The following is a 24575-nucleotide window of genomic DNA, read 5'->3' as shown; positions in this document are numbered from 1 at the left end:
AAGTAGAAAACAGTAATTCTTGCTTCTGACCAACTTAATACATTCTGTTCTTTAAATCTTTAAATTGGAAAATTCTAATTCTGCTTTTGAACTTCTTTGATTCAGTCTTAAAATTTTTAGGTTTAAAATTCTGTTAATAATCTGAATTACATGACTCTTGCCTCAGACTAAATTTTGGCCTAAAGTGACTCATGGGATTTTGGATAATTCCTTCTCTGAATCCTTCTTCTTTAGGCTTACCGTTGTGTTTTTTAATGTTGTAAGTGACCCACTCTGTTGGGACTGAGTAATAACCAAGAGTTTTCATTGCCAGCATGAGATGTCCTGAAGCTGTATATAACTTAGATGTAGAGATCTTTGTTAATGTTTTGTTTTTTGATTTTTGTTTCATTTCTTCTTCCAGTTTTTCTGTAATAATAGTTTGGGAGACAGTGCCCAGATTCTTCTCTCAGAAGAGACAGCTCAGTAGTGGCTATTTGGTAAGACCAGTTTAGTCCCCACCAAAGTCACAGCCCTGGCTCTGGCAAGCCAAGCTCAGCTGTCCCCCAAGAGGGACTACAGGCTTTCTGGTCCTGGCTATCTTTATTGAAGTGGGGCTTATTGATGAGTCAGCTAAACAGAGAGATGCTGAAGGCTGTCTTTGAGAGAGGGGAGCTGAGCAAAGGAGAGAGGGTCTAAGGTGCTTAGGGAAGATGTTAATTTCTGGGGTAGGACGATTGCACAGGGATTGCACAGGATTGCACAGGTCGGGCAGTCCTTGAGGGAGATTGAAGCATTGAGAGAGCTATTTAAGAGGGTAAAGTTGGGAGAGCTAGTAGGGAGGGAACTGCTTAACATCAGGGTGTTGTCATTGTGGCCTAAAGGTGGTGATTATTCTGAAATGTAGACCTCCCTTGTAGTGATTCCCTGGTGGCTCAGTAGTAAAGAACTCGCCTGCCAATGCAGGAGACACAGATTCGATCCCTGGATTGGGAAGATCCAGTGAAGAAGGAAATTGCAACCCACTCCAGTATTGTTTCCTGGGAAATCCCGTGGACAGAGGAGCCTGGTGGGCTCCAGTCCATGGGGTCACAAAAGAGTCAGACACAGTTTAGTGACCAAGCACGAGCTTGAGACATTCCCTAGGGTCCCCTAATCTCAACAGAGCACAGAGTAGTGAAACATGGAAAAAGAGAAAGAACCAAAAAGGAAATCATATAAAGAATTAGAAAGTTGAGAGGAGACTTAAAAAACACCAGAACAACCAAAAGAATATAGAGTAGGTTAAAAGAAAAGGAAACTGTTGCATTAAACCCGTTATAATAATCCTATGAAATAGAATGAGAGATAAAAAGCAAGCTAAATAGAAAGTATAAATCGAGAAGTGAAGATAATGAAAGATAATTTTTTAATAAACAGGGCTGTGAATATAAAAATTAAATTTTCAAAAACCATGACAGCATTCTGTATTTTTTTCTTCCAGCGTTTGTCACAATTATAATTAAATAATTGTTAGGATAAGTGTTATGTATATCTTCTTTCCTGGCTTGTCTGCTTCATCCTCACAACTGTGTTTTTCTTGTCTACTGCAGCATTTTCAAGACCTACCAGTGTGCTAGCAACACAGGTATACAGCAGATTCCTTTTGAGTTAAAATAAAAAAGTGTAAAAAATGTTAATTTGCCTTAGAAGTTTTGTTATGTGAAATTAGAATTTTGGATAATGGACTAAGGAAAAACAAAGAGGCTTTTAAAAAGAGGATAAACTGAAGTAGGCTTGGAAATAATATAAAAACAATTAGCAAATGTCTCAGCAGTAAAAAATTCTTGATAATGTTGAGTTTGCTGAGTTTTATTATGAAACACCAATAATATGATGACAGAAGCAAACGTGGGAGAAAACACGACAGGGAACCCAGCTCTGCCGTCTCCTTCCCTCGCCCTCACCAGGAGAGAGCTCCTGGGACTGAGGTCCTCTTGGGCGGTCTTCTGGCTTTTCTCCTGCTTGCAGTCGGTGCTCCCGCAGGCTCGCCTTTTTTGTAGAGGTGAAGTTCATGTAACAGATTTAACCTTTTAGAGTGAATAGGTTAGTGGCATATAGTGCGATCCTAATGTTGTGCAGCTGTCACCATTATCTAATTTCAACACATTTCGTCCCCCTGGAATAAAACGTGCAACTCCTGAGTACTGATTTCCATTCCCCCTCTCCACTTCCCCTCCAGCAGACACCAGTCTGCTTTCTCCTTATGGATTGTCGCTGGTTCTTTTTTTAAACTGGATCTATTTGAGAGAGATATGCTTTGGCCAAAAAGAAATTACTTGACTTTAAAGGCCTAGGTCCTACTGGGACTCAGAAGTTGTGTGCTGCATGTTAAGTCACTTCAGGCATGTCCGACTCTTTGCGGCCCTATGTACTGTAGCCCACCAGGCTCCTCTGTCCCTGGTATTCTCCAGGCAAGAATACTGGAGTGGGTTGCCATGCCTTCTTCCTGACTGAGGTGGAACCCACGTCTGTTGTATCTCCTTATATGTAGGCACATTCTTTACCACTAGCGCCACCATTGGGACTCAAAGTTAGATCTCTTTTAAATAAAAATTTGTTTCTTTTAATAGCATTTTCAAAGACTTCATAAATGTAAATGGTACTTACATGTGTATTTTATTTAAAACGTCAGAGTTAACTTCTCATTCTTTACCTTTCTATCCTAAAACTATATTAAAAATATTAATTACGTTAATCTCATGATCAGATATTTATATGTAATTTGCACGTGTAGTGTTTGTGTCTCTTTACATTAAAACAAGGCTTCAACCACTGACCTTCTGGAGTGGGCAGTTCTTTGTTGTGGGGGCTGTCCTGTGTGCTGTGGGATGTTTTGGAGGCATCTTGACTTAGGTGCCCGGAGCACTCCTCCACCCTTTGAAGCTGTGACAACTAAAAATGTTTTCAGACATTGCAGAATATCCCCTTAGGGGCAGGCTCACACCTGGTTGACAACTGCTGCATTAGAAGCATGCCTCTTGAGGATTTGTTTTTTTCTGTCAGTAGAAAGACTGTTAATACATTATTTGTTAGAAATCATCCTCAAAGAGTGATAGAGGAGAATAGCTAAATCACCCAAGAAGCCTAGTCATTCATTGATTTTTATAATTGTTCCCAAAACTGTTTTAAGATTTTTATTTTAGTTTTTAGTTTTGATTTTTGGCAGTACTCGCTGGCTGATTATGTAAGGATCATTTCTTGGTTAACTGTGTTATGCTAAAGGAATTCCACTTGATTGCCTAATGGGAAGTAATTTCATGGAAAAAGTAAATACAGCCATAAGAGTTTTTCAGAAATACTTGACGTATTTAACCTGTCTTAAAGTACAGTGAATAAAGTATTCAACAATTGAAGAAAAGGAGAATTTTTTAACACAAATTTTCGTACTTTGATTTCAGAAGAATTTAAGACAACCATGTTCTATTACCACTGAACTTAACTGACAATAAATTCTTCCTTTCTGCCTCTACCCTAAAAGTTCTGTTTTCTCAGAGTGTAAAGTCTCTTTAACCACTAATTAAATCTTGTTATTTCTCAGTGATCAGTTAAATGAATTATGTTTTATAAGAAATAATTTGATTTAAAATTTATCTCAAAATAAATTTGTAGCCTACTTAAATATTATAATTCTAATTATAAATTTCCTGTAAACTTGAAAATGACATCTTTTAAGGATTGTCTTGCTACAAGCCAGTTTTCTAACTAGTTTGTGTTTTTACGTATAGCTGATTAAGTATAATTGGAGAAAAAACTTTGGGGAAAATAAGATGGGAGGGATAACAAGCTAATGAAAAGAGGGGAAATTAATGAAATAGTGTTAGGTGTTATCAGTTAAGTAGTAGGGTTGAGAGGTGGCATCTCAATTGGCTTTTTCCTGGGCATAAATTATATTAATGAGACCGTGGGAAGAAAGAGAATCCAACAAAGTGAAGTTTTGGCTGCTTCTTTGCAAGTAAAATTCAGTTTCAGTGAATTCTGTTTTCATCACATGGGCCAAGGAGATGAAGGTCATCCCTCTATAATTTTTTGTACCTAAAATTTTCCTTCATATAGATGTGAAGTGTAATTAACATAATATGTTTTTATAATAATACTGTGCTTAGCTGCTTCTCTGTATGTGCTTAGAATGTATCTAATACATTCTTATCATTTTACTTATTAGGGACTATGTTAGAAGTGAACTGGAGTCCGCCTATGAAGGACCAATGTATTTAGAACCACTCTCCATGAATCGATTTACCACAGCCTTAATAGGTAAGTATTATAAAAGACTCAAAAATGTAGGTAGGAACCAACCAAATATTAATTACTCTTATACAATTAGTTCATATTTAATACAAAAAAGTTGGAAAACTTGAAGTTATTCTTGATGACTCTGAAAACACAGTTATTGTTAAATGTTACATTTTCTTATTAGTCTTTTTCTCTCTAAATAAGGTGTTTCTTATTTTACATGTTTATAATTATATATAGCCTTTAATTACTTGTGTTTTTTAAGGATAATTTAAGTATTTGGGAAGGTTGGTTTTTAAATAAACCTAATAATTACTTTGTAAGATTAAAATGAAATATGTAATGTCTTAATATTGGTTACTGTTGTTGAAAGCCATTATCCTCTAGTCTACAATAAATTACCAGAAACATCAAGAACTTGAGATGTGATTGAAACATTCAGGTAGGAGAATGTTTATAATAGAAGGATTGGATAGGATCCCAGAACAACATAGATACAGCCCAAAGTGAAGTATCAGATCTTACCATTCCAAAATTGCAAAAAGGAAGTGAGAGGAATCTTGTATGTGTTTCTTAAACCACTCCATGTAGAAGGTGTTAAGAGGTTTAATGTTGGAATTTGTAAGAGAATTTCTTTAGATAGCTGTTTTCTCTGAAATACCTTCCCAGCCCCCTCCTCATGTAGAGAATTCAGTGGGGGACCATTTGGGGACTCAGAGTTGTTTTGTGTGTGTGGCTTAGGAGGGATCCTGCAGACTGGTGTCTGACTAGGTGTGCAAAATCTAAAGCTGCACCATCCAAAACAAGCCACAAGTGCCTTATGAGCCCTTGAAATGTGACTGGTCCAAATCAAACTTAGTACAAAAAGGATGCAAAATGTCTTGTTCATTTTTTGGTATAGATTGAATGTCTATATGATAATATTTAGGATTGTTGTTATTGTTCAGTCACTAAGTCGTATCAGACTCTTTCACAACCCCATGGACTGTAGCCCACCAGGCTCCTCTGTCCATGGAATTCTCCAGGCAAGAATACTGGAGTGGGTTGCCATTTCTTCTCCAGGGGATTTTCCCAACCCAGGGATCGAACCTGAGTCTCCTGCATTGCAGGTTGATTCTCTACCACTGAGCCACCAGGGAAGCCCTAATATTTGTGATACATTAGGTTAAATAAAATATATTGTTAATCAATTTTACTTTTTTTAACTTCATAAAATGATGCTACCAGAATATTAAACATTACATATATGGCTCATATTATAATTCTAATCTGACATAAAGGCCACTAGTGGGCCGGCTGGCTGTTGAGTTTCTGACTGTGAAGTGAAAATGTCTTGTGAGGTTCTCCTGTATCATCTAATCTCTATAGGCAAAGAATGTTAGTTTCCTGTGAACTAGATGAGGGTCCCAGGAGTCAATGGAGTTTTCTTACATCCTTCCAAGAGGGCTCTTAAAAAGATGAGAAGACGCCAACAGGCATTGTACTTCCAGATTCCCAGGAGCTGAGGAAAGAGCCAAAAGCAGCCAGAGGAGGGCATATAACAAGCATGAAAGGTCATGCAGATAAGAGATCCATGATAATGGGAACAATCAGAAAAACACTTAAATATGCCCAGGAGAAAGAAGATCCATTTTAAATATCTCAACTGCAGACAGCACCAATACCATAGCATTGTAAGGAAATAGTCCAGTAAGAGTTTTCTACTTCTCTCCCTCTCCTTGCCTGCCTGCTTCAGCTGTGGGTAAGTAAGTCAGGAAGAATGCCACTGTGCTGGCAGAGAAAGAGAAGCAGCTTTGCCATAAGCTCTCTACTCCCTCTCACAATTGCTGCTTTTCTGTGACCCCCAAAGGAGGCCTCTTGCCCACAGTAGTAGATGTAATGGTCATCTGAATTAAATTCACCCATTCCCATTCTTTTTAGTTTACCGATTCCTAAAATATTGATACTCACTCTTGACATCGCCTGCTTCACCAAGCCTAATTTACCTTGATTCATGGACCAGAATAGTCCAGGTTCCTATTGAGTATTCTTTACAGCATCGGACTTGACTTTCACAACCAGACTCATTCACAACTTAGCATCGTTTCTGCTTTGGCCCAGCCTCTTCGTTCTTTCTGGAGCTATTTCTCTGCTCTTCTGCAGTAGCATATTGGACACTTACCGACCTAAGGGACTCATCTTCCAGTTATATCTTTTTGCCTTTTCATACTGCTCTTGGGGTTCTTGAGGCAAGAATACTGAAGTGCTTTGCCATTCCCTTCTCCAGTAGCCCATGTTTTGTCAGAGGTTTCCACCATGACTCTTTTTTCTTGGGTGGCCCTGCGTGGTGGGCTCATAGCTTCATTGAGTTACGTAGGTCTGGTCCCATCATTTCATGGTAAATAGAAGGGGAAAAAGTGGAAGCAGTGGTAGATTTCATTTTCTTGGGTTCCAAAATTACTGCGGTTGGTGACTTCAGCCATGAAATTAAAAGATACTTTCTTGGAAAAAAAGCTGTGACAAACCTAGATAGCCTATTAAAAAGCAGAGACATCACTTTGCTGACAAAGGTCCTTCTAGTCAAAGCTATGGTTTTTCCAGTAGTCATGTATGGATGTGAAAGTTGGACCATAAAGAAGGCTGAGCACCAAAGAATTGATACTTTTGAACTGTGGTGCTGGAGAAGACTGGAGAGTCGCTTGGACAGCAAAGAGATCAAAGCAATCCTGAAGGAAATCAACCCTGAATATTCACTGGAAGGACTGATGCTGAAGCTGAAGCTGAAGCTCCAGTACTTTGGCCACATGATGTGAAGAGCAGATTCATTGGAAAAGACCTTGATGCTGGGAAGGACTGAGGACAGGAGGAGAAGGGGGCAACAGAGAATGAGATGGTTGGATGGCATCATCAACACGATGGACATGAGTTTGAGCAAATTCTAGGAGATAGTAAAGCTCAGGGAACCCAGGCGTGCTGCAGTCCATGGGGTCACAATGAGTTGGACACACAGAGCAACTGAACAACACTAGGAGCTTCAGCTGGAGTAAAGGAAAACCTTCAACTTTAAATCAGAGCTTTGTTTGAGTTGACTGAGATTAGATTAGATCAGATTGTGCAAACTGTACTGGTTTAGAAAAGTTATGGGACTTGCCTTATAGGGGCAGGAGAACACTTAGCTTCAAAGAGTGGCTTTTTAAGAGAGTAGAACACAAAAATAATGTTGCTTTACGGCCATATCCCATGGCTGTATTCAATAGTGGTAACATCCAAATATTACCACATATTCAATAGTGGTAATATTTTCATCCAAGTATGAAAATATTTGCCTGATTCGAAAACTCAAAGTGTTTTCTTTTATTCTCTGATGGATGTGATTTCGTGTAAATCTGTATATTTCCCTAAATTTTGCCCATCTGTGCTTATGATAGTGTGTTCACCCAGGCAAGATTTAATTCGCTGGAAATCCATAAATTATTAAGTAGCATTTTTTTCTTTAGACTTTGATTTTAAAGTAGCTTTTTACTCCTTTTCTTCCATTTCACTAATAAAGTTTTAATGAAAAACTAAGTCATATGAATATGCCATTCTTTCTTAGGGTTATGGACTTCTTGGAGATAGTTCTTAAGGAATCCTGAAATCCAGAGTACATTGTGATTTTGTTTTGTTCAGAATTGCCAGTTGGAATAGGTACATCAAGTTGAACAGCTTGCTGTGCTTCTGGAGCATCGGAAAGATTTCCACTAGCAGTATGACTCCTTCCTTCTCTCACCTAAGTAAGAGAGGTGGTCTTCCCTTCAAGAGTCACAGCATATGAGTCACACTCTGCTGTGAAAGAGGATAATTGAAGCCTCTCACTCCAGAGCTGAGAACTGAATGTGCTGGCCTGGACTTATGGGAACGTTCAGAGCTTAGAGGAAGTTTGCATCATGCGGAACAAGGAACTTTAAATATCATAGCTATGAGTACAGTGAAAGTAAGACATGCCAAAATGAAAATTCTTAAATATCCCTAGTGGTAAAGCATGTTCTCTTAAGTCTTTTTTCAGAGTTTCAGCTAATTTTTTTAATGAAAGATATACACTTACTTTTAAAAGTCAAGAAATAAACACAATTTTAAAAAATTATTGGGGGTGATACCACAATATTGTGATGAAAATCTACTCTTTCTGTACCACTCCTATCCTGTCAGGCATCATTCCCCAGAAGCTTTTCTCCTTTCAGCTCACCATAATTTCTTCCCTGCTGTTTTCTTTTTTGTCCCTTTCTGGAATTCCTTTTAATTGGATAAGCTTTCTTCCACATTGAACCCCTAACTTTCTTACTGTTCTGTTTTCCTTTTTCTCTGTCTCTCTCTTTGTTTTTTGTTTTACTTTCTGAGATTTCCCAACTTTTTTTTGTTAGATATTCTTTTAGTATTCTGGGATTTGTTTTCTTTCTATTGTGACAGTCTTTTTAATTTCTTAGATATATCATTTACTTTGAAGCTTTCTTTTGTTCCTTGCGTTCTTTCCATTTTCTCTTGAGATTCTTTTTGTCTTTCTTTTGCTCTCTGCCTTACATGGGACAATAGTACTTCTTAAGCCTGAATTAGAATCACCTGGTTATTACTTAAATATCCTTCTGTTGTCATTTGTATTGACGTTAATTATTAAGTTGCCAATTGTAATCTCTTTAAAGGCATACCAACTGGTGTTTGTAGCAGTTGGTGTTCAGGTGGGCCTGACCCTTACTGGGGGGACCCCATAAGTGTGCATCTTTGTGGTCTTTTCACTGGACTTGGGTCAGTTTCCTGAGAATAATCTATCTCCTGCAGGGGGGCCTGGTACCAGGGACAAGAGCTGAATGGCAGTAAATGTGGCAGCAGTGTTTGGAGACCTAGAGAGCTATCATCTTTGTGGATGCAGACTTTTAATCTCCTGTTTTCCTTTGGGCACCGCACCTCACCTCTGCCTTGGGTGTGCACAGTGTCCAGGAGCCTGTTTCAGCCTTTCCAAAAAGCGAACTTCAGTCTTCCCACGGTGCAGAAAGACTAATGGCCTAATCGTTGTTTTCTATCCCCTAAAATTTTGTTGACTTATTAAGTGGCCTCTCTTCTCAGTTTTCTTCATTGCTATGAGTTTTTCTCTTTTTTCATACCTTTATAAATGTTTTTCTTGTGATTTGAGTATCAGTTCTTTAAAGACTAAAATTAATAACTCTGTGGGAGAAAATACCACATATGTTACATACAGCATAGTAGATTGTTAAGAAATTTTCAGCTTTGTGTAAAAATGGTTGCCACTTTTGTATTCTAACAATAATATGAATAGAACACAAATTAAACTATAAAAATGTTGATTTGAAATCAACATATTCCAATAAAAAATTTTAAAATGGAATAAAGGATTAAATTGAAGAAAGTAGGGAAAACCGCTAGACCATTCAGGTATGACCTAAATCAAATCCCTTATGATTATACAGTGGAAGTGAGAAATAGATTTAAGGGTCTAGATCTGATAGATAGAGTGCCTGATGAACCATAGACTGAGGTTCGTGACATTGTACAGGAGACAGGGATCCAGACCATCCCCATGGAAAAGAACTGCAAAAAAGCACAATGGCTGTCTGGGGAGGCCTTACAAATAGCTATGAAAAGAAGAGAGGCGAAAAGCAAAGGAGAAAAGGAAAGATATAAGCATCTGAATGCAGAGTTCCAAAGAATAGCAAGAAGAGATAAGAAAGCCTTCCTCAGCGATCAGTGCAAAGAAATAGAGGAAAAGAACAGAATGGGAAAGACTAGAGATCTCTTCAAGAAAATTAGAGATACCAAGGGGACATTTCATGCAAAGATGGGCTCGATAAAGGACAGAAATGGTATGGACCTAACAGAAGCAGAAGATATTAAGAAGAGTTGGCAAGAATACACGGAAGAACTGTACAAAAAAGCTTCATGACCCAGATAATCATGATGATGTGATCACTCATCTAGAGCCAGACATCCTGGAATGTGAAGTCAAGTGGGCCTTAGAAAGCATCACTATGAACAAAGCTAGTGGAGGTGATGGAATTCCAGTGGAGCTCTTTCAAATCCTGAAAGATGATGCTGTGAAAGTGCTGCACTCAATATGCCAGCAAATTTGGAAAACTCAGCAGTGGCCTCAGGACTGGAAAAGGTCAGTTTTCATTCTAATTCCAAAGAAAGGCAATGCAAAAGAATGCTCAAATTACTGCACCATTGCACTCATCTCACATGCTAGTAAAGTAATGCTCAAAATTCTCCAAGCCAGACTTCAGCAATATGTGAACCATGAACTCCCTGATGTTCAAGCTAGTTTTAGAAAAGGCAGAGGAACCAGAGATCAAATTGCCAACATCCGCTGGATCATCGAAAAAGCAAGAGAGTTCCAGAAAAACATCTATTTCTGCTTTATTGACTATGCCAAAGCCTTTGACTGTGTGGATCACAATAAACTGTGGAAAATTCTGAAAGAGATGGGAATACCAGACCACCTGACCTGCCTCTTGAGAAATCTGTATGCAGGTCAGGAAGCAACAGTTAGAACTGGACATGGAACAACAGACTGGTTTCAAATAGGAAAAGGAGTATGTCAAGGCTGTATATTGTCACCCTGCTTATTTAACTTCTATGCAGAGTACATCATGAGAAACGCTGGACTGGAAGAAACAGAAGCTGGAATCAAGATTGCTGGGAGAAATATCAATAACCTCAGATATGCAGATGACACCACCCTTATGGCAGAAAGTGAAGAGGAACTAAAAAGCCTCTTGATGAAAAAGAGGAGAATGAAAAAGTTGGCTTAAAGCTCAACATTCAGAAAACAAAGATCATGGCATCCGATCCCATCACTTCATGGGAAATAGATGGGGAAACAGTGTCAGACTTTATTTTTTTGGGCTCCAAAATCACTGCAGATGTTGACTGCAGCCATGAAATTAAAAGGCTCTTACTCCTTGGAAGAAAAGTTATGACCAGCCTAGATAGTATATTCAAAAGCAGAGACATTACTGTGCCGACTAAGGTCCGTCTAATCAAGGCTGTGGTTTTTCCAGTAGTCATGTATGGATGTGAGAGTTGGACTGTGAAGAAGGCTGAGCGGTGAAGAATTGATGCTTTTGAAGTGTGGTGTTGGAGAAGACTCTTGAGAGTCCCTTGGACTGCAAGGAGATCCACCCAGTCCATTCTGAAGGAGATCAGTCCTGGGTGTTCTTTGGAAGGAATGATGCTAAAGCTGAAACTCCAATACTTTGGCCAGCTCATGCGAAGAGTTGACTCATTGGAAAAGACTCTGATGCTGGGAGGGATTGGGGGCAGGAGGAGAAGGGGATGACCCAGGATGAGATGGCTGGATGATATCACGGACTTGATGGACGTGAGTCTGAGTGAACTCTGGGAGTTGGTGATGGACAGGGAGGCCTGGCGTGCTGCGATTCATGGGGTTGCAAAAAGTCAGACATGACTGAGCAACTGGACTGAACTGAAGGACTTCACTGGCGGTCCAGTGGTTAAGATTCTGTGCTTCCAGTGCAGGGGGTGTGGGTTCAATCCCTGCCCAGGGAAGTACCACATGCTGTGCAATGTGGGGAGGGGGACCCCCAGCCAAAAAAGCATGAATAAGATGGTAAAAGATACATATTTTGTTTTGCTTTTCATTGGCAAGAAGGAAGAGAATTTGACTAATTCTTAATTTGGGAGATAACCTGTTTAAGAATTTATGAGAAGTTCTGAGGAGTAATGAGAGGAGACTTGTCCAATCAATGAAATGGAATAGTGTGTACTGTCATCAGAGACGATCACTAAAAAAAAAAAAATATCGAGTTCGAACGCAGACACAAATACAATGAAGATTTTACAGTATACCAAAATGGCATTTCAAATTAATAAGAAAAGAATTGATTGGTTCCAGTAGCTAGTTTTAAGATAGCTAACTACACATCGAAAAAACAAACTTAGAGCTTTTCTTTTTATCTTATTGTATAACAATTTCCAAATATGTTAATTTTTTATTAAAGAAAATACGTAGTTGGTTACTTGTATAACCTTGAGTAGAGGGAGCCATGTAATTAACCATGGCACCAAAAGTAGAAACCATTAAAAAGGTGGATAGATTTGGCTCGTTATAATAAAAACTTCTATCTTATAAGAGAAAAAAGTTACTAAAATATTCCAATGACTGATAGGGAAATTATATGATATGATATAATTATATGATAATTATGTGATACACAGTATATCACAGTTATATGATAAAGGAGGTAACATCTTGTTCTAACAACAGAAGTTACATATCCTAGTAGAATAGGCAAAGAATGTGAACAAGCATTTTGTCAAAAATTGCAAGTGCTTATATATACTTACTGGTAATGTTCAGTGCTACTGGTAATGGACAAAAGACAAATTTAAAAAAAAATAGGAACTATTTCTACCTTTCCTTTTCTTAAATTATTTTCACTGTTGGCAGATAGGTGGAAAAAGGGGCACCCTGTACACTGGATGTTTTGTTTCTGTAGAGCAGTTGACATGTGTGTCAGAAGCTTTAAAAAATGTTTCCTCTGACTCAGTAATCCCGCTTATAGGGATTTAGGCTAGAAAACATTAGGAAATGTTCTCCAAGTAGTTTATACAAGGGTGTCAGAAATGTACAAGCTTATTCATAATAAAGCATTTTATAATTGTAAAATATTTGAAGGTAGTCAAGTGCTAATATTGTCATATGTGTTCAGTTTTTTTAACTAAAAAAAAAAGCCCATATATATTTATATATACACACATATATTTATATTTATTAGTATATTTATTAGTTCAGTTCAGTCGCTCAGTCGTGTCCGATTCTTTGGGACCCCATGAATTCCAGCACACCAGGCCTCCCTATCCATCACCAACTCCCGGAGTTCACTCAGATTCACGTCCACTGAGTCGGTGATGCCATCCAGCCATCTCATCCTTTCTCGCCCCCTTCTCCTCCTGCCCCCAATCCCCCCAGCATCAGTCTTTTCCAATGAGTCAACTCTTCGCATGAGGTGGCCAAAGTACTGGAGTTTCAGCTTTAGCATCATTCCTTCCAAAGAAATCCCAGAGCTGATCTCCTTTAGAATGGACTGGTTGGATCTCCTTGTAGTCCAAGGGACTCTCAAGAGTCTTCTCCAACACCACAGTTCAGAAGCATCAATTCTTGGGCACTTAGCTTTCTTCATAGTCCAGTTCTCACATCTATACATGACCAGTGGAAAAACCATAGTCTTGACTAGACGGACCTTTGTTGGCAAAGTAATGTCTCTGCTTTTGAATATGCTATCTAGGTTGGTCATAACTTTCCTTCCACGGAGTAAGCGTCTTTTAATTTCATGGCTGCAGTCACCATCTGCAGTGATTATCTGGTTGTGAAGATATTTATTAGTTAGGTATATGCATAATATGTTTTAAATGAAAAAAGCTGATTATATGTACATTATAATCTTTATACAAAACATTTGTGTATAACCACATGCATAGAATAAACTGAAAAGGTAATAAATAATATGGATAGCTCTTTTGGAGCACTGCCTAGGTTTCAGATAAAAGACTACAGCTTTGCATGCAATGTTTTATGTAATAAACCCAAGACCTTAACAGTGCTAACCTAGGTGACAGGATTGTAGGAGATGGATTGTTTTTTTTCCTTTTTACTTCTCTGTACTTCCTAACTTTCTATAATCATGCACAATCCTCTGATAATTTGTTGTTTAAACTTTTTGAGTTTTAATTTTTCATTATTGAGCCATATGGGAAGGCTTGCATAGTCCTATAAAAGCAGTTAAAGATTGAAAACCTCAGAATAAGTCTTGTCGCAGCATGATTTTAGACAAGTTACTGTATCTCTTGGCTTTTATACTTTCACCTCTAGACTAGAACAGTTAAATATTGAGGGCCTTTGTAAAAGGAGCTAAATATATTTCATAGTAACTGAATTTATTGTAATATTGAATTAGAAATTTTAAAAACTCCATATTATATATGCCATCTGGAATGTGATAAAGACCAGTGGATATCTGTGCTGCTTTTCTCAGATCAGTCCTAGGGAATTGGTGCTCAAAATTCACAGGACATGTGAACATTTAATTATGGTCAAATGAAGTTAAAATTTGATTTAAAATATTATCTAAGAGATCCTGATTAGACTCCTTCAAAAGCTGTGTCATCACCATTAACAACAGTGTTTTTATTTTGTGGATACCAAATCTCACATGCCTTCTACCCCCCTCGTTTTAGGTCAGCTGGTGGTGTGTACGTTATGCTCCTGTGTCATGAAAACGAAGCAGATTTGGCTCTTTTCAGCTCACATGCTTCCTCTGCTAGCACGCCTTTGCCTTGTTCCTCTGGAAACAATTGTTATCATCAACAAATTTGCTATGATTTTTACTGGTTTGGAAGTTCTCTATTTTCTTGGGTCTAATCTTCTAGTACCTTATAATCTTGCCAAGTCTGCATACAGAGAGTTGGTTCAGGTAAGACTGTAGATAAAATTCTACATAAATATTAAGTATATTAAAGATTTAATTCACTTTTATTTCACAGTCATGGTTGTGGTAATATTATGTTTGACACTTGGAAAATAGCAACTATTTTCAATATAATTAGGAGCATCTGAGATTCTTAAGTTCTGTTGAGAAGCAGTAAAGTGAAGTAAGTTCATCTGGATGCAGTCAGTCTGAGTTTTCACACTGATGCTGCTGTTTACTAGCTGTGTAACCGAGGGTTAGTCACTTAAGTTCACTTATCTGAAAGATAGAGCTAATAATAACTGTTGTAGCTAACATGTAGGGTAGCCATAGATTTGAATGAGTTCAGTACCAGGGAGATGATGTTTGGTGGTGACTACTATAACAAAGACAAGAGTGGTATAGAATTGAATATGTAGAGGTCAGTTCCTGTTTTTTTCCTGATATAGACCTGCTGTGACTAATGTATTTTCCTTACGTTATTTATTTAAACCGAGACGTTAAGTAGTTCTGGGCCGTGATATGACAGACTTCGTTTGGATGTGGTGCTTGGACTGATTTTGCCAACATAATGTGCTTCTGTCTTTCCTAATTTTTTCAGTCTTTTCTCTCAAACGGATTATTTCTAGTCACAAACAGTTGGTTTCATACCAACTGAAAGAAATAGTTCTATTTGATTTAATCAATAAGTTTCAGTATATAGAATAGCTCTTAAAATTGACATTGGTATGAAGAGAGTATTAAAATGGGTATTCTCTTCTGCCTCTTTACTGTGTACATGACCTTAAGGTACAGGTACCTTAAGCTTTCAGAGGGACCATACTGATACTGCTAAGTGAGTCCTTTCCTTATTGTTGTGGCCCCAAAGGCAGATTTCCCAGGAAAATTCTGTAAGCTCTTGACCTTAGCCTGATTGTGCTGATTTCTTCATCTTCCATAATGATCAACTTGAGCAACTTTTCCTGAAAGTAGATCTTCCAAAGAAGATAAAATCATTTTCACAGTCTCATTAAAGAGGTTCTTCATGGGGAAGTTTTGTTGTATTCAGAATGAAGATGACACATTTATGTATTTTTTATTTGAATTCAATCTTGTGGTGCTACCCTCGTTTGTAAGGAGCAGTAGATACTCAGTAGCTATTGCTTGGATGCTCGCTGTTTATTAATACCCTAAGGGCAAAGCCTCCGTTTTACAGTGTCATGTTTACCTTCTTTGTCATAAGGTTCATGTATCACTAAGCGTCATAGTTGGAAATAAAATACAGGTTATGAAATTCATGACCTAGAAAGAATTGGATAGGCAAGAAATAGAAACTGTCAGATTTTTTAGTGGTCATTTCCTTGAATGGAAAGGAGAAAAAGTATTGTGCCTCTCAGTAATCAGTTTGTTGCTAATAAATAATTTTACAGCAAGCTAGACAGTTTGTTTTCTTTCAGTATCTTCCAATTGAGGAAAAATAGGGGTTACTCTTGATTCAGTTTTAGAAAAAGCATTTGATTTACAGATGAAAAAGTTTAAATTTAGAATAATCTCCAAGTCAGTGTATTTTCATTTAAGGTCTTTATAGTTACTGAAACATTCTGGAATCACATTGAGCCTTCTAGCAAGACTGTTGGCTGCTTAGGTTAGAGTTTGTAATCTACCTGGCAGAACTCTGTTGTGTTACCAGGATCTGGTCCCTGTCTTGGTAACTCCAGAAACTTGGTAACCATCTGTACTCTTAGGCTGAATCAGGTTATGAGAATTCCTTCTAATCAATCTCACATGAGATTGCTTTATAAACTAGACAGCTAATTTATTAACTTATAGTAACTTAGTAAACTTTTTTTAGGTATACCTTTGTTCCTAATGTTAATGCACTTGGCAAAACAAATCATTTGAGAAATGTTGCTTGATAAATACGCAGGAGGAGGAAGGGGAATTAATTTGTCTGGGGGAAAAGACTTTCTAAACTGTCTTTGCTGCAAAAGAGAGTAAACTTCTCCAGTGATTATTCTGTCTTCCGGTAAACTACTTCTCATCCATGACATTCCTGAGTAAACTCTGGAAGATTCTTGTCTATTTCCCTTCCTCCTACCCCTCGAGCAGTGAGCGGTATTGCGTTGTTCACACTATGCTGTGTTCTATGTTCCATCGCTTAATTGTGTCCAGTTCTTTACGCCCCATGAACTGTAGCCCGCCAGGCTCCTCTGTTCATGGAATCTTCCAAGCAGGAATACTGGGCTGGGTTGCCGTTTCCTATTGCAGGGGATCTCCCCGACCCAGGGATGGAACCCAAGTCTCTGCTGTCTCCTGTATTGGCAGGCAGACTCTTTAGCACTGTGCCACCTGGGAAGCCTATTATTCACACTAGTTCTGATCATTTTGATTTGACATAAGTTTGCCAAACCTCTTCAAACTGCCTGTGATGTAGTTTTCCTCCAAATATGACTTTATTTTGACATTATCCCAGAACTATTAGGGCAGTTTGCCATTTGATGAGTATGTGTCAACTGCTAATAATAATGTAAAATTAGTAGATTAAAAAAGACATGCTGTTTTCTAATTGTATGCAGACAGCTAACTTTGAAGGAATTTAGCTTAATATGCAAGAAAAGAAAAGCTATTCAGTTTTTAAGTACTGCAGGTTAAACATTTTTGTGTTTAAATGTGTTTATTGAAGTGATAAAAGATGTTTTCCTGTCTTATTTTCTTACTTAGGTAGTGGAGGTGTATGGCCTTCTAGCCTTGGGAATGTCCCTGTGGAATCAGCTGGTAGTCCCTGTATTGTTCATGGTTTTCTGGCTCGTCTTATTTGCTCTTCAGATTTACTCCTACTTCAGTACTCGAGATCAGCCTGCCTCACGAGAGAGGCTTCTTTTCCTTTTCCTGACAAGGTAATTAATCAGAGCGTATGATACTATATATAGCCTTAGGAAGAGAAAACTTTGATTCAGGAATAGTAAGTTTTGCAAATTAACTTTTGTCAGTCTTTTTATAGTGCTTCATGTGTAATTAAAATGTGATTTTCATTCAGCAGATGCCTAGGTCTCGCAGTACGAGGAAGTGATAATACAATAATGGTAGTTTATTTGGCCACACTGTGGACTATAGTACAGCAAATGATTTGTGGGAAAGGGACGTTGCAAATTGTAAAAATAGCTATTACTTTTATTGAGTATTTAATATGTAAATGGACAGAGGAATACCAGACCACATTACCTGCCTCCTAAAAAACCGGTATGGAGGACAAGAAGCAACAGTTAGAACTGGACATGGAACAATGGACTGGTTCCACATTGGGAAAGGAGTATGTCAAGGCTGTATATTGTCACCCTGCTTGTTTAACTTATATGCAGAGTACATCATATGAAATGCTAGGCTGGATAACTCAAAGGCTGGAATCAAGATTGCTGGGAGGAATATCAACAACCTCAGATATGCAGATCATACCACTTTAATAATGGAAAGTGAAGAGGAACTAAAGAACCTCTTGATGAAGGTGAAAGAAGAGAGTGAAAGAGCTGACTTAGAACTCAGCACTGAAAAAACGAAGATCATGGCATTGGGGTCCCATCACTTCATTGCAAATAGATGGGGAAAAAGTTAAAACAGTATCAGATTTCATTTTCTTGGGCTCCAGAATCAATGCAGATCCATGATATTAAAAAGATCCTTGCTCCTTAGAAGAATAGCTATGACAAACCTACAGAGTGTTTTAAAAAGTGGAAACATCACTTTGCTGACAAAGGTCCATATGGTCAAAGCTATGGTTTTTCCAGTAGTCATGTATGGATGTGAGAATTGGACCATAAAGAAGGCTGAGCACCGAAGAATTAAAGCTTTTGAACTGTGGTGCTGAAGAAGACTTGAGAGTCCCTTGGACAGTGAGGAGATCAAACCAGTCAATCCTGAATATTCATTGGAAGGACTGATGCTGAAGCTGAAACCCCAATACTTTGGCCACCTGATGCAAAGAGCTGACTCATTGGAAAAGACCCTGATGCTGAGAAAGATTGACGGCAGGAGCAGAAGGGGACGACAGAGGATGAGATGGTTGGATGGCATCCCCAACTTGATGGACATGAATTTGAGCAAGCTCTGGGAGCTGGTGATGGACAGGGAAGGCAGGTGTGCTGCAATTCATGGGGTCGCAAAGAATCAGACATGAATTATCGACTGAACAACACCAGTATGTGCCAGCCACACTATTAAACAGTTACTCACACTCACTTTTATAGCAACCCTCCAAGAAGGGTGCTTTTATTCTCATTACCATTTTAGAGCTGAGGAAACTGTACCAAGAATAACTTGCCCCAGGTGACAGTGCCAGAAGAACGGGTTTTGACTTTCAAACCCCATCTGAGTCCAAATCCCATGACTGCGTATACACTTTCACTATACTCCCTTTTTTTTTTGGCCACACCACTCAGCTTGTGGGGTCTTGGTTCCCCAACCAGGAAGTGAACCTGCGCCCTGGGCAGTGAAAGCACAAAATCCTAACTACTGGACCACCAAGGAATTCCCTGCCCTGTTATTTTTTATGTTTTCCTTCATTATTGAGATAGAGTCAAATAATGATAAAATGAGTATCAGTACTTTGCTGTTTAATTGAAAGGAATTCTAACACTTGATTTTTAAGGTAAATTTTTTTTTTAATCTTAAGTCTTTAGAATTTGTTTTCCACCTGTCTTTGTGAGCTTATCTAGACATTTAGACATTTCTGAATTTTCCATCTCAAGCCCTCAGAATCTAGCAGATGAGACTACATCTTCGTTCCCTGACTCTTTGAAAGAAACTCCTCCTGGGAAGTGAATATAGGCGAATACAAGTTTTGAATTTTAGTTAATAGAGCCATTTTCCCCCAGCCATCCAAAATGGTGGTGTACTGCATACTAAGTGATATAGGGGAGGAGAAGCTTAAGACAGATTTATTCTCTTTAAGGAGCATGTTACTTGTTAAGATTGAAAACATTACAAAGTTAAATGACAATATCGATGACATGGGGTGATACCTATTTTGACAAATAAAATAACTTATTGGTACTGAGTCAGATTTTGTGCTAAGACTTTTAATTAGAAAGTAGCCTATAAACATGGAATAAATTGATATCAAATATGTTTTAATGGCCAGCACATTATTAAGTTGCACCGTTAACTTGTTTTTAAGTATTATGGAAATTTTATGCAGAGTTTTAAAATTATCCAAAGAGTAACTGAATAAAGGGAAAGAGAGATACATAGTTCTGTGGTTAGAGTAACCTAAATGTGGGCTGGGATTGGTCTTGTTTTAAGCCGGATTATTATCCATTGTGAAGTACGATCAAATGAAGCATAGTATAGTGTAAGAGGCTTAATGAATCAAAAAGCTGTGAAGGCGTTTGGGCTTATGGAGTAAGAAAACAATGTTGAGATTTTAGGTGAGGCTTAAGATATCTTGCCAAATAATTTTCTTCTCTGTTCCTTTTCCATGCATAGGATATTTTGCTGCTTCTCAGTATAAGAATGTTTTAATTTGTAATAGAGACGTTCCTGTGTGGTTCTTTAACATGTATCCCTGTAAGCATTGGTCTTTGTCCTTCTTGATGGTCTTGTGTGCCAGTCTATGTGTGTGCCAAAGGACAAGTTAACTTACAAAAAGGATCTCAAGTTTACCACAATACCCTGACTAAAACAAACCAACAAAACACAGCAAACAAACTGAAAGCAAAAAGAAGGGATTTTTTGCAGCCAGGAAATAGGAACTAAAATCAATTAAATGTCTCATTGACGAGAAAAGGGAAGAAAAATTTTTATAAATTTCCTGACCTCTTTCACTTCCCCAAAGCTAGGTTGAAACCTTTTGTGTTCTTTATTATACTCTTGAAAAATGCCACCACACTCTTTTAACATAAGACTGAAAGAATGTGCTCCTCTTGAAAACGTAATTAAATCATACTGTTTGGATGTAAAAGATTTCTTTAAATATAGACGGACACAAGAAAAAAGAAACTGTATGACCATACAGTAAAATTTTCAGACTTTTCCAATGGGAATGAAGTAAAATTTTTAGTGTTATTTTCAGCCATGATCCTCATATTTTTAAATTACTGGGCAATTTGTTGAAACATGTTATGTAGTGGTTTTTCTGAGAAAAATATCAAACATTGCAGAAATTAGATTTATAAGAATGCCATAAAAGTTTTTATTCTTTAGCTATGAACTATCATGATCAGCTCCTAATGGAAAAACCAAACTTTCTTTCTTTCTTTTTTTTTTTTGCATCATAATGCACACTAGTCTACATGAAATTAGATGTTTTCACATAAAAAGTAACTTTAAAAGCAGTTTATAAATGTAGCAGAGGCAAGGAGCTATATAGTGAAGGGCAGATACTGATTTGCCTGAGTGAATTCCTCATCAGTGCAAATGTAATTCTTCACTGAAAATTTAAAACTTGAGAATACTGTGTTTTGAATCTTTTTTATTAGTTGCTTTGTAAATGCTAAATCCAAATTAATGGTATATAATGGACATGGAACAACAGACTGGTTCGAAATAGGAAAAGGAGTACGTCAAGGCTGTATATTGTCACCCTGCTTATTTAACGTCTATGCAGAATACATCATGAGAAACACTGGACTAGAAGAAACACAAGCTGGAATCAAGATTGCCAGGAGAAATATCAATAACCTCAGATACGAAGATGACACCACCCTTGTGGCAGAAAGTGAAGAGGAACTAAAAAGCCTCTTGATGAAAGTGAAAGAGGAGAGCAAAAAAGTTGGCTTAAAGCTCAACATTCAGAAAAGGAAGATCATGGCATCCAGTCCCATCACTTCATGGGAAATAGATGGGGAAACAGTGAAAACAGTGTCAGACTTTATTTTGGGGGCTCCAAAATCACTGCAGATGGTGACTGCAGCCATTAAATTAAAAGACACTTACTCCTTGGAAGAAAAGTTATGACCAACCTCAATAGCATATTCAAAAGCAGAGACATTACTTTGCCAACTAAGGTTGTCTAGTCAAGGCTATGGTTTTTTCTGTGGTCATGTACGGATGTGAGAGTTGGACTGTGAAGAAGGCTGAGCGCCAAAGAATTGATGCTTTTGAAGTGTGGTGTTGGAGAAGACTCTTGAGAGTCCCTTGGACTGCAAGGAGATCCACCCAGTCCATTCTGAAGGAGATCAGTCCTGGGTGTTCTTTGGAAGGAATGATGCTAAAGCTGAAACTCTAGTACTTTGGCCACCTCATGCGAAGAGTTGACTCATTGGAAAAGACTCTGATGCTGGGAGGGATTGGGGGCTGGAGGAGAAGGGTCGACAGAGGATGAGATGGCTGGATGGCATCACTACTCGATGGACATGAGTCTGAGTGAACTCCGGGAGTTGGTGATGGACAGGGAGGCCTGGCGTGCTGCAATTCATGGGGTCGCAAAGAGTCAGACACGACTGAACGATTGAACTGAACTGAACTGAATATTACATATATTTGCAAAATACTTGTTTAATTGTTTTCTAATATGTTCAATGAAAGTATTAAATGTATTTCTATACAACATGAAAGTATTTTCAAGGCTTAGTGTAAGTCCAGTTCTCTTTATTAAAAATTGGTGTTAAGGTTATTTTTAAATGGTCTTGGGCTGTCTTCTTGGACATAACTTTTGAAATAACACAGAAAAAGAATGTATTTACCTAAACATAAGTTCAAGTGTAAAGGACCAGTAGTATGGAAGCCACTATTGGAGCGAGAGGTGTTGAGAGCTGCAGTGTCTACATGGCCCCATAACAGTGTGATCAAAGAAGGCGTTTTAATGAGGAACCACATTAGCAGTACAGCCTGATCAATTTGAACGGCCAAAACTTTTCAGAAGGAAAAATGGGCAACCATATGAATTTCCTTTGAATATTATCAGTATGTTAATTAAATATTTCTTAAGCTTTGAACAAGGTTTAGGCCCTTCAAGTTTTACTACCTTTGAAGGAGATGATAGATAAAAATAAAAGACTGATTCTGTTTCAGATTTGGTGCTATATACAAATATTTGCCAAAGAAAAAATGAGGTTAGGATAATAATGAAAATGGATTTAAATTATTGTAACAGAGTGGTTAGGTGATCTCATCTCAGATTTTGGGTGTTTTCATTGAGGGTCAGATCAAACTTCATGGTTATTTAAAGGCCTAAGATGTTTTAACTTTAGGTAAACAGTTTTTATCTGTCAATATTCACCCCCCCCCCCCCCCCCCCGCTTTTTTCTAGTATTGCTGAATGCTGCAGCACTCCTTACTCACTTTTGGGTTTGGTCTTCACGGTTTCTTTTGTTGCCTTGGGTGTTCTGACACTGTGCAAGTTTTACTTGCAAGGCTACCGAGCTTTCATGAATGATCCTGCCATGAATCGGTAAGTTCTTTGCTCCAAACAGCTCTAGAAATTTAAATCTTACCTAACTTAAAGAAATAAGGATGAATTTCTTTGTTGGTGAGTTTTAGAGGAAATGGAATTTTGAGGAGTTTTTTGTGGGGGGAAATGGTTGCTATATTTGGGTTAGTGAAAGTGAAGTCACTCAGTTGTGTCCAACTCTTCGCGACCCCATAGACTGCAGCCTACCAGGCTCCTCCGCCCATGGGATTTTCCAGGCAAGAGTACTGGAGTGGTTTGCCATTGCCTTCTCCATTTTTTGGGTTAACGAGCTATTAAAAAAAACCCTAAATTTCTGTGTATAAATGATTGTATTTTTATTATATGTACATAACATGTACATATAATATTAGATACGTTCCTTTCTTAGATTTATTAAAGAGATTTTTGATAGCTTTTTCCCATTTTGAATTTGTGTCACTCTGCTAAAATCAGACTTCTATATTGGATACTCCCTTAAAGATTTTTTTTTAATGTTTGAACATAATTTTTATACCAACTGAAGTTTCAAAAGACACATTAATGAGGATGCAGAATAGTTACTCCAGTTGTTACTAAATCACTGAGATCTGGTATTAGGAAACTATCTCTAGAACTTATCATGATTCCTGTTATCTTAATTAATACAGAGGTTTACTGATTTTATTTATTTAAGTTTACATAACCTCTTGAAGTATTTAAATCTTTATGGGGTATTTCAGAAGTAGGTGCTGAGTGCCTTGTAAATTGAGAGGAAATTTTTATTTTGTTGTATATTAGTTTTTTGATGACAGAAAAGAAAAAAAGTATACTCCATAATTTTCCTGCTAGTCCCAGCTAACACCTTTATAATGGAAGGAGTGGGTGGGAGCAAGAAAGAAAATTAATTCTTGTTTAAGTTCACAAAATTCATACCATTCAAAGAGCACTAAAGGGAAAGTGACAACTTTCTCCTCCTACTTCCCATTTCCTCTCCACGAAGATAACAGTTAAAGGTGGTTATTTTAAAAATTTCTTATAGGGAAAAGTATATATATATATGTACATACATGTATACATTCTTTTCCACATACTATACACATTGTTCTATACCTTAGTTTGTCACTCAATATGGGTTAGATAGGTTTTTTATATGTTGTTTTTATGTCAACACATTCAGATACATCTCATTCTTTAACACATATTATTATGAAAGTAATCTTTTTTTTTTTTTGCTATTTAAATAATGCTGCTATCAGTATCTTTGTTCATGCCTCTTTTTTAAAACCCTTCCATAGGAAAATTTTACACCCGAAAAGTTGAGAAAATAGTAAAGTGAGCCGCATGTATGTGCCCAGCGCCCATCTCCAGTGATGTGGCCAGGGTCATGTGCTGTGTTCCCATCCGTTCCACCTGTTTTGTCCCATAACCTAGCTGCACTTGTTGGAAGCAAATTCCAGATACAGTATTATTTTACCTCTGAATCTTTTAGGAAAAAAAACATAACTACAATAGAGCGTTCATTTCTA

General features: G+C 37.7%; 1 protein-coding gene across 5 annotated transcripts in view; it reads left to right on the top strand.

Moving 5' to 3' along the window:
* The window catches only part of RNF145 (ring finger protein 145), a 64831-nt gene that overhangs the window by 26377 nt on the left and 13879 nt on the right, over positions 1–24575 (top strand). For all 5 annotated transcript variants that reach the window (XM_069592503.1, XM_069592504.1, XM_069592505.1 and 2 more), the window contains 4 exons: positions 4184–4275; positions 14479–14714; positions 17409–17584; positions 22930–23070. In XM_069592503.1, coding sequence (XP_069448604.1) covers positions 4184–4275; positions 14479–14714; positions 17409–17584; positions 22930–23070 — 645 coding nt within the window. The remainder of the gene's footprint in view (positions 1–4183; positions 4276–14478; positions 14715–17408; positions 17585–22929; positions 23071–24575) is intronic.

Source organism: Ovis canadensis, chromosome 5 (assembly GCF_042477335.2).
Source record: "Ovis canadensis isolate MfBH-ARS-UI-01 breed Bighorn chromosome 5, ARS-UI_OviCan_v2, whole genome shotgun sequence".
Taxonomy (NCBI): Eukaryota; Metazoa; Chordata; class Mammalia; order Artiodactyla; family Bovidae; genus Ovis; species Ovis canadensis.
The sequence above is the reverse complement of the archived record's forward strand: the minus strand, read 5'-3'. Positions and strand labels throughout refer to the sequence as shown.